The sequence below is a fragment of the Arachis ipaensis genome, chromosome B10 (assembly GCF_059453495.1).
Source record: "Arachis ipaensis isolate K30076 ecotype BB chromosome B10, ASM5945349v1, whole genome shotgun sequence".
NCBI classification, from domain to species: Eukaryota; Viridiplantae; Streptophyta; class Magnoliopsida; order Fabales; family Fabaceae; genus Arachis; species Arachis ipaensis.
In genome coordinates, this window is record NC_142435.1 from 355,702 (window position 1) to 373,795 (window position 18,094).

At 29.3% G+C, this 18,094-nt stretch overlaps 2 protein-coding genes across 5 annotated transcripts; one reads left to right on the top strand and one right to left on the bottom strand.

The window, feature by feature from the left end:
* Positions 1-1,384: 1,384 nt before the first annotated feature.
* Positions 1,385-6,080, top strand: EMB3006 (embryo defective 3006). Of its 4 annotated transcripts, none has more exons than XM_016326074.3 (9): positions 1,385-1,745; positions 3,197-3,518; positions 3,631-3,699; positions 3,791-3,820; positions 4,020-4,052; positions 4,860-4,930; positions 5,276-5,357; positions 5,550-5,642; positions 5,750-6,080. In XM_016326074.3, the coding sequence occupies exons 2-9, from the start codon at positions 3,375-3,377 to the stop codon at positions 5,798-5,800; spliced, it is 573 nt and encodes a 190-aa protein (XP_016181560.1). In that variant the 5' UTR covers positions 1,385-1,745; positions 3,197-3,374; the 3' UTR covers positions 5,801-6,080. The 4 variants fall into 4 exon arrangements, with proteins under 4 accessions (XP_016181560.1, XP_016181562.1, XP_088358655.1 ...); XM_016326076.3 differs by having other exon boundaries at positions 5,753-6,080; XM_088502529.1 differs by lacking the exons at positions 1,385-1,745; positions 3,631-3,699 and having other exon boundaries at positions 3,203-3,518.
* A 7,410-nt stretch (positions 6,081-13,490) lies between these two features.
* Positions 13,491-16,499, bottom strand: LOC107623345 (abscisic acid 8'-hydroxylase CYP707A2). Its single transcript, XM_088502370.1, has 7 exons — positions 16,147-16,499; positions 15,721-16,036; positions 15,002-15,391; positions 14,742-14,916; positions 14,343-14,449; positions 14,095-14,213; positions 13,491-14,001 (listed from the first exon to the last, which is right to left on the bottom strand). The coding sequence occupies exons 1-7, from the start codon at positions 16,341-16,343 to the stop codon at positions 13,905-13,907; spliced, it is 1,401 nt and encodes a 466-aa protein (XP_088358496.1). The 5' UTR covers positions 16,344-16,499; the 3' UTR covers positions 13,491-13,904.
* Positions 16,500-18,094: the final 1,595 nt, after the last annotated feature.

The following is an 18,094-nucleotide window of genomic DNA, read 5'->3' on the forward strand; positions in this document are numbered from 1 at the left end:
AAATTAATAATAGTATATAATAAATATTTAAAATTGTTATATTTTATAAAATTAAATTAAATATGTGTAAATTAAAGTTATATTTGAAGATGTTTTATTTAAAATAATTTATAATACAAAAGATTTGGATATTAAAGTTGTACAAAGTGATATTTTTATTTGGTGGTTTGATTTTTGCATTTGTTTTAGTTGATAGACTTAGTCTTTTTATGTGGCTCTCGTCCTCTTTTTTTTATTGGTTATTGTTAGAGTTGTTGCTTTCTTTTTTCTGTCGCAGGTTCTTCAGAAGACTTCTTTATGAATTGTTGAGTTGTATGCACTTTCTATTATATTGTTTGTTCTATCTTTACATGTATGTTTTTCTTTCGAAGATGTGTCTTGAATTTGTATGATTTTCTTTTTCCTTAATCTCTTAATGGGTATGTGATATTCGTCTATGATATTAGTGTCACCAAAGTTGGTTCCTATAATCAATAAATAATTTAAATTAGAAATAAAAATGATGTCTTGAATAAGTGATTTTTTTTAGTATTACCTGTTTTATTTGTTGTAATGGGTCTTGAGGTTCAGTGTTTTTGATTGGAACAAATGTCTTGGTAACCGTATATTGTTGACAACTTTTTTTTGAGATTAAAATCATTTACTTTGACTTCAAATATAAGTGTAAGGTTACACAAATTTTTCAATTGGGGTAGTGCTTTAATGTCATTACTTTTCTGGTGTGTCATTAGATTTGAAGGGGCTGAGCCCAACAATTTTTTTTTTCTTCACCATCAAATAGTACAAAAAGTGTTGTAGCACTTTGATCTGAAATAAGTATTGGGTTAGTAACTAATAATTTGATAGATGAGATTATGAAAAGTATATAGAATTACCTTATGTACCACAATTATAGTTGTCACCTTTATAAATATAGGAATTATTTTTTTTGTATATTTTATTTTTTTTACTAATCTAGAAATAATAGGTGATTTGGCAAAAATTGAGTGGTTGATTCTAAAATTTTGCCAAATAAGCGATGTCGCTGACATGACATTAGTAGAAAGAAAAACATGTCTTAAAAGTAATATGAGTAAACTTATGTATCTACTTTTATATATTATTAAGAATAGATAGATGGCCATAATATTACGAGGTAGGGGAGTTCAAAATCGATCTAAATCGAAAAAATCGAAAACCAAAAATAAAAAAACCGAAAAAATAAGTTTTGCTATTTTTATTACGGTTCGGTTCGATTTTCGGTTTTGACCATAAAAACTTTAACCGAACCGAACCGAACCGAACCGGCTTATGAAAAAAACCCTAAAAAAACCAACCCCCTACCCCCTCCCCCCTCCCCCCTCCCCCCTCCCCCCAGATCCCAAACGCGAACACCCCCCAAGTCGTGACCTAAGTCACATAACCCCCCCACCCCCAATTTCGAAACCTAGCTTCTCTCGCTTTCTTCTCTCAGTTTTGCCCTCGCAGAGTCGCAGTCGCTCTCTGCTGCTCTTAGGCTCTTCTCGAAGCCTTTTACTCTTCCCAGTTCCCACTAACCACCAGCACCGAAGACTTCTTCCCAATTCCCAGCAAGCACCGACCCAACAGGCAGCAGCGTTCTTCCCAGCAGAGCCCAGCGTCGCCAGCGAGCACCGACCCAGGAACGTTCTTCCCAGCAACGCCGAGCCACCACCCAGCACAGCACCAGCCAGCAGCCTTCTTCCCGCCGATTCAACTGAGATATGGAGCCCGAGCCTCCTAGTCAGGTATGTAATTAAGTAATTTAACTAATTTCTGTTCAATAAATCAATAATCATTGATGGATTGCTGCTGGCTGTTGACTTGTTTATTTCATTGTTGCTGCCTTGCTGTTGTTCTGTTGAATTACTGAATTACTTTTGAGTTTTGAAGTGATTTAGTATGATTTATCAAGCGTTGGAGGTTCTGGATCTTGATAGGGTTAGATTGAAATCAGTATGGTAAGATAAATTTGAATAATGAGAAAATGAAAGCAGATTTGAAGTATTAGATTACCTCCGTCATTGTATCTAATGATTTAGTATATGTCATGAAGAACAGGATATTGTTGAATTACTTTATTGTTGGTATTGTTTCTGGTTGTTTAATGATTTTGTAAATTGCTTGATTTTGCAATCAGGATCTTGATTTTGTAAACAGGATCTAGTCCCTCCTACCATTTGAGATTCATCATCCAATCTTTCAAATTTTGCAATATTATTCCTTTATGTTTCAATTTTGTTTCATCACGTATATGTTGATGTAATAAGATTTCCCTAGCTATACAGGGAGATAAGCCTTCAATTTTATTATGTTATTGTGTTAAAAGTTGCCTCTTGCTATGCCATTGGTATGAACATGAGACCTTAAACCTACTAAGTATTTTGTACTATTCAATAAAAGTTCATTTCAGTTAATTCATCATTTTTTTCCCAATAATATCTCCACTTTTATTTTTTCTTCACATCGGAATTCATTTTTACAGTACATTATTCATTCATTTTCTCATGGAATGGGTATTATGCATGTGAAAAGCTTTATAGGTCACGCTTGTAGAATTGTAGCATGTATTTGTAGAGATAATACTATTACCAATTTTTTTTTGAATCGATTGAAAAAAAACCGAACAAATCGAATCAAACCAAACCGATTTTAATTGGTTTGATTTGGTTTGGTTCAGATAGCTTCGATAAAAAAATCAAACCAAACTGAACCACAATTTAATTAGACGATCGGTTTTTTTCTTAAAAATCGAATCAAACTGCACCGCGAAGATCCCTTACGAGGTGCAACAATTTATGTGATTTCAGCAAAAATATAGAAACCGAGCAAATGCAAATGCGGATGCAGATTATGTTTAGAAATAACCTTTTAATTATGCATAAAGTTATCTATTATTTTGATAAGAGGGCACTCGCAGATATTTATCGACATCAAATAATAGATAAGTTATGTTGAATGATATTAAATATTAATTTATCTTCTTGATCATTTTATCAAGGCTTTCACCTGAGATATCTCTGTCAAAAAAAAAAAAAGGCTATGAGATATCAATAAACTCTTGTACATATTTGTTTAATATTTGTATTCCTTTATATTAAGCTCTTGTATTTGATTTTACAATTATATTACATATACATCAAAATTAGTCATAATCAGTCAAATAAAGAATAAAATAGCTATTTTTTTTTTTGGACAGGAGCTATTTTTGGTTATACAGTATATTTTAAATAGAGGGATAGCATGGGCTTGAAGTTCCTTTTCAAAGGAGCCCAATCTAAGCCCAAAAGCCCAAACCATCAAAATTTCAAAAAAGCTTGTCGTCCAAAAAAGAGCGGGGGAAAAGTCATAGCTTTACGGGAGCAGAGGACAAGGCGATGGAGAAGTCGAAAATGGTTGAAGCAGGTGGCAATAACAACCATTCTTCTTCAATGGAAACGGGATTCGGAAACAACTTCTCCGATTTGACCAAGTCCTTCAGTTTGGCCCTTCGTTCTCTCCTCACTTCTTGCTCCAACCAGGTACCCTACTCTCTCTCTCTCTCTCTCTCTCTCTCTCTCTCTCTCTCTCTCTCTCTCTCTCTTTTCCATCCCCAATCACAATCTCTTATTCTTTCTTTCTTTCCATCTGTAGGAGTTCAATCAAGCTTTCTCAACTTTTACTGATACCGAAACACAATTTCTTCATCGTCTATTTCTTCAGGTATCACATCCTCATATTAATTCTTTCTTTGCTGTTACAACTTACAATTTTGCCTCTCACTCTCACTCTTTCGCAATTCTGAACCTTTCAGCTCATCACTTCTTTGCATGAAAACATAGAGGTATGGTTATAATTTCCTGCTCTAGTTATTATGCCAGCTATGCCATTATAGACTAGACCGTTAATTGATTAGAACGCAGTAACTGCTTCTTTCACATAAATGTAGTTCTATACACATTGCAAGAATTTTAAGCATATAACAAGTTCCTATTATCATGATAAAAATTCCAATTCTAAATGCTGTCATTCAAGTTTTACAGGAAGAGTTTAAGTCAATCTGCCTTCGAACAAAGGTACAGCTGACTATCTTTCCTTTTGTTTTATTTTATGCTTTCAGGAAAAAAAAATTATAACTATTTCGGTTTTTTAATATTTGCTTAGTGTCATAGAGTTTGGATATTTTTTTTTTCAAAAAAATAGGCTTGTTGTTTATGGCTTTATCTAATGCCAAGGATCCCAACAGAGACAATGTGTGTTAGCAACCTATATTAAAGTACCAAAGTTCCAACTAGCCATAACGGTTGCCTCCAACAATTTAAAGGCTATCAATTTGTTATTTTGTTGCATATGGTTATCTAAATTGTCTTATAAATGTATGAGCTTTTGCTTTGAAGATGTTCTTTTCATAAAGATTTGCAACACATACATAGTCATTGTTTCACTCAGTTCCTTTAAGTCAAGTGAAAGTTTTAAACTCTCTTATGTAACCTAATCGGGAGCCTAGGCGAGAGTCAGCTGGAAAAAGTTGTTAGCATGCCAATTTGGAATTTTAGATTAAAATAAAGAACTACTTTAATAGTTTAGGACAGAGCAATATGCCATTATCTGATCCATGTAATTCACTCCACCAAGAGGGATAACCAGACATGGTTTAATTGTTGCAGAAAGGTTCTTAGTTTGTTTTGACTTGAAATAGTATTGTAGTTTCTGTATTTTTTTAAACTTCTTTATGGTGTGGCCTAGTTTGGGCGTGAAATACATTGGGCTGTTGCTACCCTTACAATCTGGCTCGTTGTATAAGGCTTAAATGTGCACGCAGCCGCACATGCAATTCTTTCATTTGCTAGTTATTCTGTCATTCAATTTCATCTTTCATGTAGGTAGGAGCCACCCTCGATGCGGTTGAGGAAGTCATAGAAGAAAGAGATCTCGATCCCTTATTTTCAGAGAGGTATTGTCTGTTTTTGCCTATAACTGAAGTAGCTTATATAGGATGCATATATTTTTTATATATATTTAAAAGTTAAAATCATGTTATGCTTCAATTTAACAATTAGTGAAGCTTAAGTTGAATTAAGAAGTCTTCAATGTCAATTAAGTTCTCTATGTGCTAGTCTTGTCGACATTTTTGCTTATTCTAGTAGAGGGTTTGCCTTAAAATTTGGGGATTATGATGATTTTTTCCCCATAAGATATTTAGTCAATTTGCATTCATATCTTATCATTCGTTCCCCATTGCAATTACAGTATAATTATTTTTCATTTGAACTCAATAGAAGCATTGATACAAATGCAGGAGTAACATAATGGATGTTGCTGAGGATCTGTCTGCGGCAAAGAAGAATGAAATTCAACATCTAAAGGAGATGGTGCAGTTGGTAAGTGTACTGTCGGTGTCACTTTATTTGGAATGGTGAATTGACAAATGACAAGGGACAAATTATCATTTCAAATTCGAAAACATGATTCTGTGTTTTGTTTTTGGTCAGGAATAAGGTTGGAAGTTTACACCTTTTTCTCCCTTTGGCCTTGTATCCACTTTCTCTAATCACCATTTGCTATTTTATTAGGGAGAGGAAAAGAATCAAATGCTTCGATCACGATTACAACTCCTTAGGGAAGGCAGACAAGTCTCGTCTGGTGCTTTCCAAGCTGTTGAGAAGGTTGAAATTTTCTTACTTTTTTAGATCTTACTCTTTTGATTTATAGGGAGATTTTGTGGTTGACATGTTGCCTCTTTTTTTTGCATGGGTATATATTGTGTACTTAGCAGTTCAGAAGCATGAATTTGAGCTATGGTGCTAACATCAGTGACAAGTGATGGGATCCATGACATGATGTACTATGTTTCATCCTCTTGTAGATCATTCCTATAAGGTTGTGTAGTTTTTTTGAAGATTCAAATATTCAGTGTTAGCAAAGTACCTTTCTATAGAATCATTACAAGTACTTAAATCACTTCACAGTGCTTGGAAGTTTAGCAAACACTCAACCAGTTTTTCTTATCCATCTGACATTATTTCATTTAAAAATTCCATACGATCTTGTCATGTATGGGCTTTACCATTGATTAAGAAAGCGGAGCATGCAACCCACAAAAATATCTTATCTTTTTTGTATTCTGCCGTGAAGTTATTGTCTGCGTGTAGTGCGAAGTGCGATCTTTGTTTTATGAAATGTAGGATTTCCTTCCCTGCAATCCGGTACTCACGTGGCACACTCAATTGGTCTTCTTTAAATGGACCTTATGCATTAAGTGGCAGGGTGTATGATGATGACGATGATGGATTCCTAATTTGTACTTTGTACTTTGAAATGCAAGGACATGATTCTGACCCAAAAAAGTGAAACAAAAAATAAATGGACATGATGAACGTCATTGCTTTGCATATTTATGGATGAGTATGCGGTAACATCTTTAAATTGTGTTGGTACACGAATGCTTTGATACTTATCTGTATTCACATTAATATATTAGTAAAATTTTCAATGGTTAAAATCACTATAACACTAATATTTTTGAAACATTTGCAATGTTTCCAATATACTATCAATACACAATACGAATTTGGAAATATTTTTTTCTATCAAAGATACCTGAAGATGTATAATGATGTGAGCAATATTAAAGACACTTAAACATATGATTTTAAAAAAACTATTTTCATAAATATTTGAAAATTTTAGATTAACAAACTAATTAGTTTTTAACTAAATTTATTAGTCAAATAATCAATTAATTTGTCAGCAGTTAGTCAAATTTATGGTTATTGACACACGATGAATTCTTACTAAAATTATTAATCTTAGAGTCAAGTATTCTTTTGTTACCTAATATTTAAACTAAGTTTTAGTTTTGTCCTTGAGCTTGAAATGTCTTATTGTTACAAATATATTATTTTGTCCTATTTTAATTTCTTGACAAAAATAAAAAATTTTAAAATTACCACATTTCATTCTTTATCATTTTTTTTTCTAGGGAGTGAAATTTAGTATTAAACGTGACAGAAGAATAATTCTAAAAAAAATTAAAAAGATAAAAAATTATTAAGAATTAAAATATTTTATCTGAAATTTATTGGAACTAATTTGAGTGTATCCTAGAGGAAATATATATAACACAAATCACTGTTACGGCTGCACTAGGATTATTGCATCATTGCATGCATCTGCGTGAAGTGAAAGATAAACTAATTAAAAAGCTTGGTCATCCATGACTCATTTTTATTTCAGTATCCAACAAATTAAACATGAAAACTTAGGACCATATACTATTGTTTCAACGTTTTTCAGACGCTGCACCTTTTCTTCCTTAATTTCAAATAAAGACAATTACCCTTTAATTTGAACAACAACCAATTCCCAACTAATTCTTCCAACCTCTCATGCATGGATCTCATGCATGCATGCATGATACATTGCATGCATCATGATAAACCAATCAATTATCATCACATCATCATCATAATGTACATGGTTTTAAACCACAAGTATAGTTATATACCATACATACACACATTTAGAATCAGATGAATTAATGGACAAGATACAATTATTTCGATTCTTAAATGTTAAATTAGGCTCTGGAAGGTATATATTAATTTGTATATGGATAGCCCCTGTCAACCCTATGAATAATAAATTAAATAAATGCTTTTCCTAAAAAGAAAGGAAGTGTTATTAATTATCCTGATATTTACAATTTATGCCATTTTTTCTTAAAAATTAAAAGCAGACAAGGTTATCTTATCATACTATAGGTTTATATTTGACGTTATTAGAAGTAATTTTTATTTGAATGAGTGAGATTTCATAAAAATTTAACTGTTTTAGCTCTAATTACTACTAGCTTGTTAAGAGAGAGAAAAAGAAAAGAATATGTATCATTTCAATCGACAAATATGTTTTGATTTGTATTTAATAATATTATATAAAAGTATAGAATTTGATAAAATTTTATCATACCACAGCTCTAAGTTTAACATTTGTCCAAGCTTCAAACCCCACATACATAGGACCTAATAATAAGTTAAGTGGATAATGGTCAAAAATAGTTATTCAATGTCTAAACTCTCCAACTGCCACATGCCTAATTCTGAACAACAGTCATATATATAGAGAGAAGTTTTTCAACCTAATTAATATATATAATATATAGAAAGATTTTCAAGTGTACCGTCATACTGGTATATCAGTAATTTTTAATCGTTGATCTTAATTATATATATTATATATATTTTTTATAATTAAGATCAACGATTAAAAATCACTGAAATACCGATACGACAGTACACTTGAAAATTTTCCTAATATATATAGATATTTCTTTTTTCTCGTTTCATCATCTGCCTTGTTCTTTGACATTCAAATAATTGAATATTCAACTCCATATATCCATCTTAAACCGTTTTATTTTTAACAAGAAACAAAATGATATATAATTGACTTCTTAATAGAGTTCATTCCATGATTTAAAATCTAGAACCTTGACCATAATGCAATTTAAAAATTATGAAACAAAAGTCACTCTTTATCAATATTTTTGTCAAATATATTTACCGAAATATCTTTTATTTGTCCATTATAAATTTAAATTATTTCAATAACTATTGGAAAAAAAAAATAACAGAACAAAATATATTGTGGATAAGCTAAGCTAAGAATGGAATCATTGTATATAGGTGTCACGGATTTGAAATTTATGTACCTCCAAAGCATATATATCTTTCAACATCTTAAAATTAATACACAACAGCACAAATAAACATAGGTGAGACACTTGTGCTCTTGTTATGAGAGATGAATAACTGAGTCAGCAATTTTGGCAAAGCTAACACTTCAAATTTATGAACAAGTCTAAACTATGAACCTGTTTTTTTCAGCTCTTGTAAAAAGGTGTTGAATTCTTATTAGGAAAGTGACGTGTGATTGAAATCCAACCACTTCATGAAGCTGCAAAATGTGGCCATGTGTAACTGCATTGTGGAAATAAGAATACACAAACTTCGTTTTCTCTTGATCTTCTGCTAGATTATGATTTACTCCATCTTAACATTTCAACTATAAACGTCAAACTTTCACGTCAGATACAAATATATTAATAAAAGATATTGAATCTTGTTTTTTTTTTTTTTTTTACCAAAGATAGGAGACTCCAACCCGCAACTTCTTAATTAAGTATGAGAAGACTATGCTATTTGAGCTATTACTCATTGGCAAGATATTGAATCTTGTTATATTTACATCGTTTATAAATATTATTTTTATATTAGTATTTTCTTAACTTCTTCTTTGTTTTCTTAATTGAAATATAATTTAAATATATAATTAATTAATAATAACTATATTTTTAATTTTTTGAGAAACATTCCGATAAAGATGTTTAAAACGTCTTTTTTTAAAGATGTTGGTTATTAACTAAAATTTAATACATATAATTGATTAAACTATATTATTTTTATCAAAATTAGATCAGACAAATTGATTTGGTCAAAAAATTGATAAACCAAATCTTAAACCGATTTAAATTAATATTCTTTTTTATAAAAAATTACTATAATAACTTTATTATAAAAAATGAGTAAAATATGTTTATTATATATTTTTTTTAATTTTAAAAATCTTAAATTCTAACCCTATAATAACACAAAGAAAAGAAAAATGTTAGAATTTAGGATTTTTAAAAAAAAAAAAAATATATATATATATATATATAGTCATTTTTTATAATAGAAATATTATAATTATTTTTTATAAAAAAATATTAATTTAGACCGGATTAAGGTATAGTTTATCGATTTTTTGGCCAAATTAATTTATCTGATATAATTTTAATAAAAATAACGTAGTTTAATCAATTATATGTATTAAATTTTAATTACTTAAAAACATCTTTAAGAAAAGACGTTTTAAACGTCTTTATCTAAATGGTTCCATAATTTTTTATAGACGTATCAAAGTGTTTGATGTATAACTGAATTAATAAAATTAGACATCAAAAATTTTTTAAACTAAGTATTCAACAAAGTTATAATGTGCTTTTTTTCCGAACATATTCTTCTATTTTTTTTTCTTATACATGTTCAGCAAAAATATTAAGTACAGAAATTTTGATACATAACATACAAAAAATTGTACATAACAAAGAAAAAATTATTATATTAATAAATTTTTGTATTATATGTAAAAATATTTATGCTATATGCAAAATTTTTTGTTATCTATAAAAATTTATATGCTCTGTAATAAATTTTTTGTATTTTTATAATACAATTTTTATACCGAAAAAATATAGAGACAGAATTACGTAATAGATGCACGTGTTTTTTTTTCAATCGAGTTTATATCAATTTAATTAAACTTAATTATTAAAAATATTTGTACTGAATAAGGTTATTGAAAGATATATAACATTAGAAATTTGTAAATTTTTTTATTTTAATGTTTTAAAGACTAAAATGTATGTGACATTTAATATAAATTGTCGTATTTTATCATTTAATTCATTGATTTAAGTCTTGTTCGACTTTTTCTTATCTTTATCTTCTAACTAACCTCATCAAACTAGGTATACCAAGTTTGTTGCAAATTAAATATTGATATCTCAGCAGTTACCTTTTTGAAAATTGAAAGTGACTTAGAATTCAGCATGTTTGTTTATGAGTTATCATTAGAGCATAATGACAAAATTGAAGATTCAATCTGTACGAGTGTTAATGATAGTAGAAAGTATTGGAAAAGATGCCAAAAAGTTGATATGAAAGTTAATTGTCTTGATCGATTGAAAATTATATATAACTGAAATATTATTATCTAGTTTTCAATTTCGTTTTCTTTACTTCTTTTTTTTTTTTTTATTAATTTTCTTTTCATCAATATCTGATTCATGAAATTTTTAAGGATATATATTCGTTGAGTGAAATATTGTAAATAAATTAAACAACTATGCCATCTTTGGCAAAGGTTTATTTTTATGGTTAAGTCCACAAACTAAAATACATTATGATTTATTTTTAAGGTTGATGATTTAAGTATTTCATAATTATTACTGAGGTATATATATTTAGAGTTATATTACGTGTACACTAAAATTGGTCATCAAAGTCGGCTATCAGTATAAAATACATGTTGAAATATAAATATATATTAAAAATAAATTAAATCACATGTATTTATACACAAATATATTAATAACTAATTTTAGTGGCTAATTTTGATATACAAATAATATTTTTGATATATATATATAAGCTCATCAAAACTCGGATTGTACCTATTTTCCAAATGATACTTGTATATTTAATTAATAAATTCAAATAATTGAGTTGAATCTGATATTTTTATTGTTACTGTTACGGTCCAATCCAATAAAGATTCCATCTAAATACCATTTCTGATTTAATAATGTCCGGAGAACACTTTGACCTTAAAAAGAGAAACTACTTAGATTATTTGAATCTTAATCTTTAAATTTGTTAGACTCATATCAATTTGAATATCAGAGTCTCTAACAGATATTTTTAGTTTTTTTACCAATTAATTCGAAATAAAGAACTTGACTAGGTAATTCCTAAAAGAACAATTATTATTATTATTATTATTATTATTATTACGGTTTTGCTACGTTACCAACAATATTTCTGCCAACTTCTGCCAACTCTTAGTTATAACTGTGTTTAATGGAAGTGTCTTCGTGGATGTGTCTAATAAAAATGTCTTTTTTATGATTGTATTTAATAGAAGTGTCTTTATAGATATATTTTCTGGATATGTCTCTTTATATATGTGTTTAAAATATAATAATTAATTATTATTGGTAATAAGTTAGCAGATAATATGTTGGTACCCTATACTTTTCTTTTTTATTATTATTATTATTATTATTATTATTATTATTATTCACTTTTGATGAGGAAGCATTTATGCCAGATGTCTATATCTGCAATGCTTTCTTCATTAAATTTGCAGCAAAATTCGTATTGAATAATTTTCTTTTGGCCCTTTCATCATTTTCATTGATGCATGCTTCTTTGCGGTGCCGTGGTTTGATTATACAGAAATTAGTGATTCAAATTCACGACTTTCAAATGGATGATGAGTTGTACAATCTCATGTCATAAAATACCAGGGATAATATCGAACTCTTAACCTTTCGAATCTATAACTCTAATATCATATCATAAAACCACTCATTCCAGAAGCATAACCTGACAAGATAATATAACACTAATAGTTATATCTCTAATACTTACTAAACTTCCATTGTACACATTGTAGGCTTAAGCCATTGGTTTCTATACTTATTCAATTAATAATAGCATTACATATATAATATAACTATATCTACATACGGTCATTATTCACTATTAGAATCTTAGTATCTTTCGGATTTTAGTAACGGATAAACTATTCCATCGCAATATCTTCATGTTATAGCTAGAGTGAAAATTTTAGACTTTAGAGACGTTTAGTGAACGATAGAATTAATTAAAAAATTTTCAGATTCAAGTTAGGAACTGATACTGTAAAGAAAAAGTATAGAAAACAATACTTTTTTTGAACAATGTAATTTTTTTTTTAGATATAAAAGTTACTAATATATTAATGAAATTAGTAAAGTGATTAAAATGAGTAATTATTGTTATGAAAATTATTTTTTAACTTTTATAACATTAATTATAAAAAATGAAAAGTGAATACTTATTTGAAAACTGATACAATATATATAGGAATGATGTGTAGGCCTGTATTAAACGACATGTGTTAAAATCTTATGAAAATCATAAAGTTGATTGATTTGCAATAACATGACCAAATGCAATACTCACTTTTTTGAATCGTTGAATGCATGTTTCGAAGATGGGAAACACGTATACATGATCCCCAACTACTACTATCTATTAATTTCAGCAGTTCCTTCAGCCCCCAAATTAAAACAAAAATGATATTGTTTATTAGTATATAATAATCAAAATTATGTTCTAATTTCTCATTTGAAAACATCATTAAATCCTTTCTTCTACTTGATTTTCAAATTATGTATTATATACAAGAAATTGATGAATACATACTTATTTTTTTTAAATCTGTTTTAATTTTCTATATAAAGATATTGACATTTGCTTTATTATTATTTAAAATTAAAGGATCTTCAAGAGTAGTCCCAAAACTTGGTATAACTTTATACATACTATCACCAAATTCTTTGCTACTAAATCTATACTAATGACTTTCTCCGAAGTTGATTGTTTAATATAGCAATTACATTCTTATATTATAGAAGTAGGTTAGTAATAAGAATAATATGCAATTATTATCTAAAGAATGAAGATTGCTATCCTTGGAATTGCTTGTTATTATTATTATTATTATTATTATTAAAGATCAAGGTCATTTTTTTTTTAATCTTTTCTGAGTTTGCCATGTGTTTTGTTAATACATTATTGCTAATGCTAGCCTATATAATTAACATTTATTGAAGAGATAGAAATGTAAAATTAAATATATGGAGATAAAAAAAAATACTTCATCAAATTTTCATTTCCCTGCCTTGCGGCATCTCATGCCTTCATACAAAACTAACAACTTCAATACATCAATTCAGTATTTTCCTCCAAACACTAAAATAAAAAAAATAAAAAAAAAACTTAGCACTATTTTCCTTGGCTATGGAAACCTCTTCTGTACACTTGACTTGCCTATTTTTTTTCATGATGATTCATCACAAGACTTCCCCTTTGGGTGTCTCTTAATCATTGGTTTATTTTTTTGTTTATGTGGAACTTGACATATGGTTTCTGTGATCAAAACCAGATCTGGTATTATTTTGAACCTTGGAACCATTGTTGCCACATTTATTAGCTTGCTCCCATGCCATATGGTTGACTTGACTTGGCTTACACCTTATGCTTATGTTGACTTTGTCATTATTTATATTTTGGGTATAAGTTTAGGGGCAACCCATTTAAGGGAAGGGCAAAAGGGCCATATTGGATCCCATTTTTGTCACCTACCACAGACCACCTACACAAAATTGAAATAGAACCCATTAGTATCATTCTAAACTTTATGTTTGGAATAAATAAATGAAACTTTTAATAAGGTTTGAATATGAACCTGTATTTTGTGGTGAGATGATGTAGAAGCACCAACATCTCCAACTTAGCTAATTCATTGCCAGGGCATGCATGAATCCCATTGCCAAATGGCATGAAGGTATTGGGTTTGGGAGCCACCTGGAAAAAAAATAAATAAATGTGTCAAAATTCTGGATTTGGAATCACATGAAAAGAATACCAAGAAAAAGAGGCCAAAAGGGCATGCATTGCATAAGTTCTTTGTTCTTGTTCACAACAATAATTTACCTCAAATCTTGAAGGATCAAACTTTTCTGGGTCTTTGAAATTGTCAGGGCTATGGTGTATGTTTCTGAAAAGTGGCAATACTTTCCACCCTTTTGGTATAAGATACCCTGAAACATAATAAAGCAGTCAAAAATATGTGAGAATTTTTTTTTTTTTTTTTTTCAGAAAAGTATATGGAACCAAAAGGTGATCAGCCAAAAAATAAACAAAACCGTTTAATTAGAATCACTTTTTGAATAATATGTTTGAAAATTGTTCCTGAGATTACGGAACACAAACCAAAACCCAATTTTTTATGGAGCCCAAACACATTTTAGCTGGTTTTTGGCTGATATGCTTTTGTTCATTAGTTGTTCTCTTTTCTTAATAATAAAAAATAAAATGAAAATGGTTATTGACCTTGATACTCAACATCTTCAACTGCTTCTCTGAAAGTAAAGGACAATATTGAAGCAACCCTTAGAGTCTCTTGAATCACCCTTGAAGTCATTGGCATCTTCTTTGTATCTTCCCAATTCAATCCTATCTCTTCACCATTTTTCTCCTTCCTCTTTACTATACATTCCTGCTCTTCCTGCATTTAATCATTATCATTACCTTTTAAGTTATGTTTAAACAGTTAAGTTAAGAATCATGTAGGACCCATGTTAGATACTTACAGTTACTGCTTGCAGTACAGTTGGATTTTCACCGAGGTATTTAACAATCCACGTCAGCACAGAGGCAGTGGTGTCACGAGCAGCGAAAATGACACCAATGATGTTATCTGTTATTTGTTCATCTGTGAGTCCTGCTTTCTCGGCCATGAACGAACCCAGCAAATCATTGTAACTCTCTTCTTTCTTTTCTCTCCTTGTTGCCATGATTCTAGCAACTATCTCAGCGATTTCCTTCCTTGCCTTCATGGCCTTGTGGAACAGTGTTCCAGGAACATTTATCGGCATTGAGTTGTATCCTTTCTCCAAAGTGTAGTAGCACCTTTTCAAATCTTCTCTGTACTTAACCTCGTCTTTTCCGAAAATTGAAAGCAGTGCAACGTTGAATGTGTACTGAAAACATCGAAGAGCCAGAAAACAAGAAAATAATGAGAATTTGATTGAAAAAAAAAAAGATTATTCATTTAGTTTAGTTAGTTTATGAAACAGAGAAGAAAAAACAGAGTACTCTGTTTTGCATTAAATCATTACTCTTTATTCTTGATTTACACTCTTTTTTTATTTTCCTCCCATTTGTAAGAGCCAATATTTTAGGCCTCTCTAATTGTACTTACTTGTCCATTTTGAGTTTTAAGTCTTTTTTATTTATAAGGACAGAGAGATAGAAACAGAGTGCTCTGTTTTGGAGGGATGTTCTTAAGTATAGTTACTTAGTTGCTTACGGTTTTGAATTCGAGGAAAGTGGTGATGGGTTTTCCTTGGCAGGATTGAAGGGCATGGACGGCAATGGACTCGATGTCCTTGACGATGTTCTTGATGGCTTCGGGCATGACGGTGCGGAGGACAAGCCTCCTGAGGTTGGCATGGTACTCTCCTTGGTGGAAGAATATGGCCTGCTTTCCCAACATCCTCTCTTTGCTGGCTGGGAATGTTGGCTTGAACAATTGTGCTTTGTTTAGCACAAATTTTGCAGCTTCTGAGCTTGATATCATAACGCATGGACATCCCAAAATGTGGGACTTGAATATAGAACCATACCTATGAACAGAGCAAAAGCAGAGCAATTGGTTAGTTAATATATGTATTTCTGTTATTTTTTTTCTATCAGCTTAAACTTTTAGGAGAAACAGAGTATTCTCTCTAGGTACCTCTTGATTTTGGTGGAAAAGAAGACATTTGGGTCTTGAGAGTACATTTGGAAGGTTTCTCCTATGTAAGGCCAACCCATGGAGCCAGGAGGGAGTGGCAATTCTCTGCCTCTCTTGGGAGAAGAGAAGAATTTGAAGAGAAGAATGAAGAAGAAGAAAGAAGAGGCAAGGAAGTAAAGCATGGTGGTGAGTTCCATGGCTAATGAATAATGAGATTGAGAGAAGAATGAGGAGGGGAGTGTTAGAAAAGAAAGGGAACATGGTTGAGGTATTTATAGGGTGGAAATGAATGAGGTTAAAAAAACAAGAGGGAGGAAGAGAGTGAGAAAGAGGGAGAGAGTTTTCAATTACAGCTCAATTTCCACACACGGAATCCGTTCCAGCTCATTATATGTTTTTGGATTAATTAAACAAAAATTGTTATTTGTATTTTCCTCAAGAGGGAAAGACTAAAGAAAGAGGGAACAGTGTGAGCACGTGTCTAGAGAGTGTATCTACGGATACATGTAAGGAGTTAAGAACTTGGTTGACCATCCACTCGGGTCATGGATGCATGCTTTTCTTTCTTCACTCCTCATCATCATCATCATCATCATATAATTCATTTTCATATATTGTGCTTTATCAACAAATTTTACTTCTTATTCAGTCATTTATCATGTATTGTTGTATTACAAGTCTTTAGCTTAATTATTATTCATCATCTTACAAGTCCTTTTACATGTATTTTTTTTAAAGAGTCACTCAAATAAAGACATTGAAAACGTTTTTTAATAAAGATGTTTTTTAATAATTAAAATTTAGTATATATAATCGATTAAATTATGTTATTTTTGTCAAAATTAGACTAGAAAAATTAATTTGACCAAAAAATAGTAAATTAAATTTTGAACTGGTCTAAATTAATATTATTTTTTATAAAAAATGACTAAAATACTTCTGTTATATATATTAATTTTGAGAATCCTAAATTTTAGTTTTTTATTTTTCTATCGTAGGGTTAGGATTTAGAATTTTTAAAATTAATATATATATATATATATATATATATATATATATATATATATATATATATATATAATAAGAGTATTTTAATCATTTTCTATAATAAAAGTATTGTAGTTATTTTTTATTAAAAAAAATAATATTAATTTAGATTAATTCAAGATTTGATTCACCATTTTTTCGGTTAAATCAATTTATCTAGCCTAATTTTGACAAAAATAATATGATTTAATCGATTATATATGTTAAATTTTAATTACTGAAAACATCTTTAAAAAAAAGACGTTTTAGGTGTCTTTATCTAAGTAGCTCCTTTTTTTATTGAGGAGTCAACATTTTTAAAGAAAAATACTATTTGATTGTTGGTTGAAAAAATTAGTTTTTGATATTTTTGAATTTTTTATTGAATTATTCTGTAAAACTTATTATTTTATTAGTACATATATAACAAGTAAATTAACTTACTCCTTTAGATAGATAAAGCGATTAGGGCTCCAAAATAAAAGGAAAAAGAAACTAAATAAAACTCACATGTATAAAATATGTAGGTGTGTATAATACTTTTGACATATTATATTAAAATATAAAAGAATACCTTTACTAATATATGGATGATATATGCATGTGTTTGTGTGTTTTTATATATTTACAAGTTAGTCGCAAATGCTATTATATAATCTCAATGTCAAATAATAATAATAATAATAATAATAATAATAATAATAATAATAATAATAATAATAATAATACATTACTGTTGAAAAACATTGAGAGAAATAATGTTTAATATTTACATAAACAGTATAACTAAGTATCCTTTAAATATTATTCTTTTTTCAGTCTTCAGAAAAGAAAAAAAATAAAAAATAAGTAACTCTCCTAATTTTTTAAACAACTAATATGTAAAAATAGATATTTAAATTAATTAAATAATAATATATCT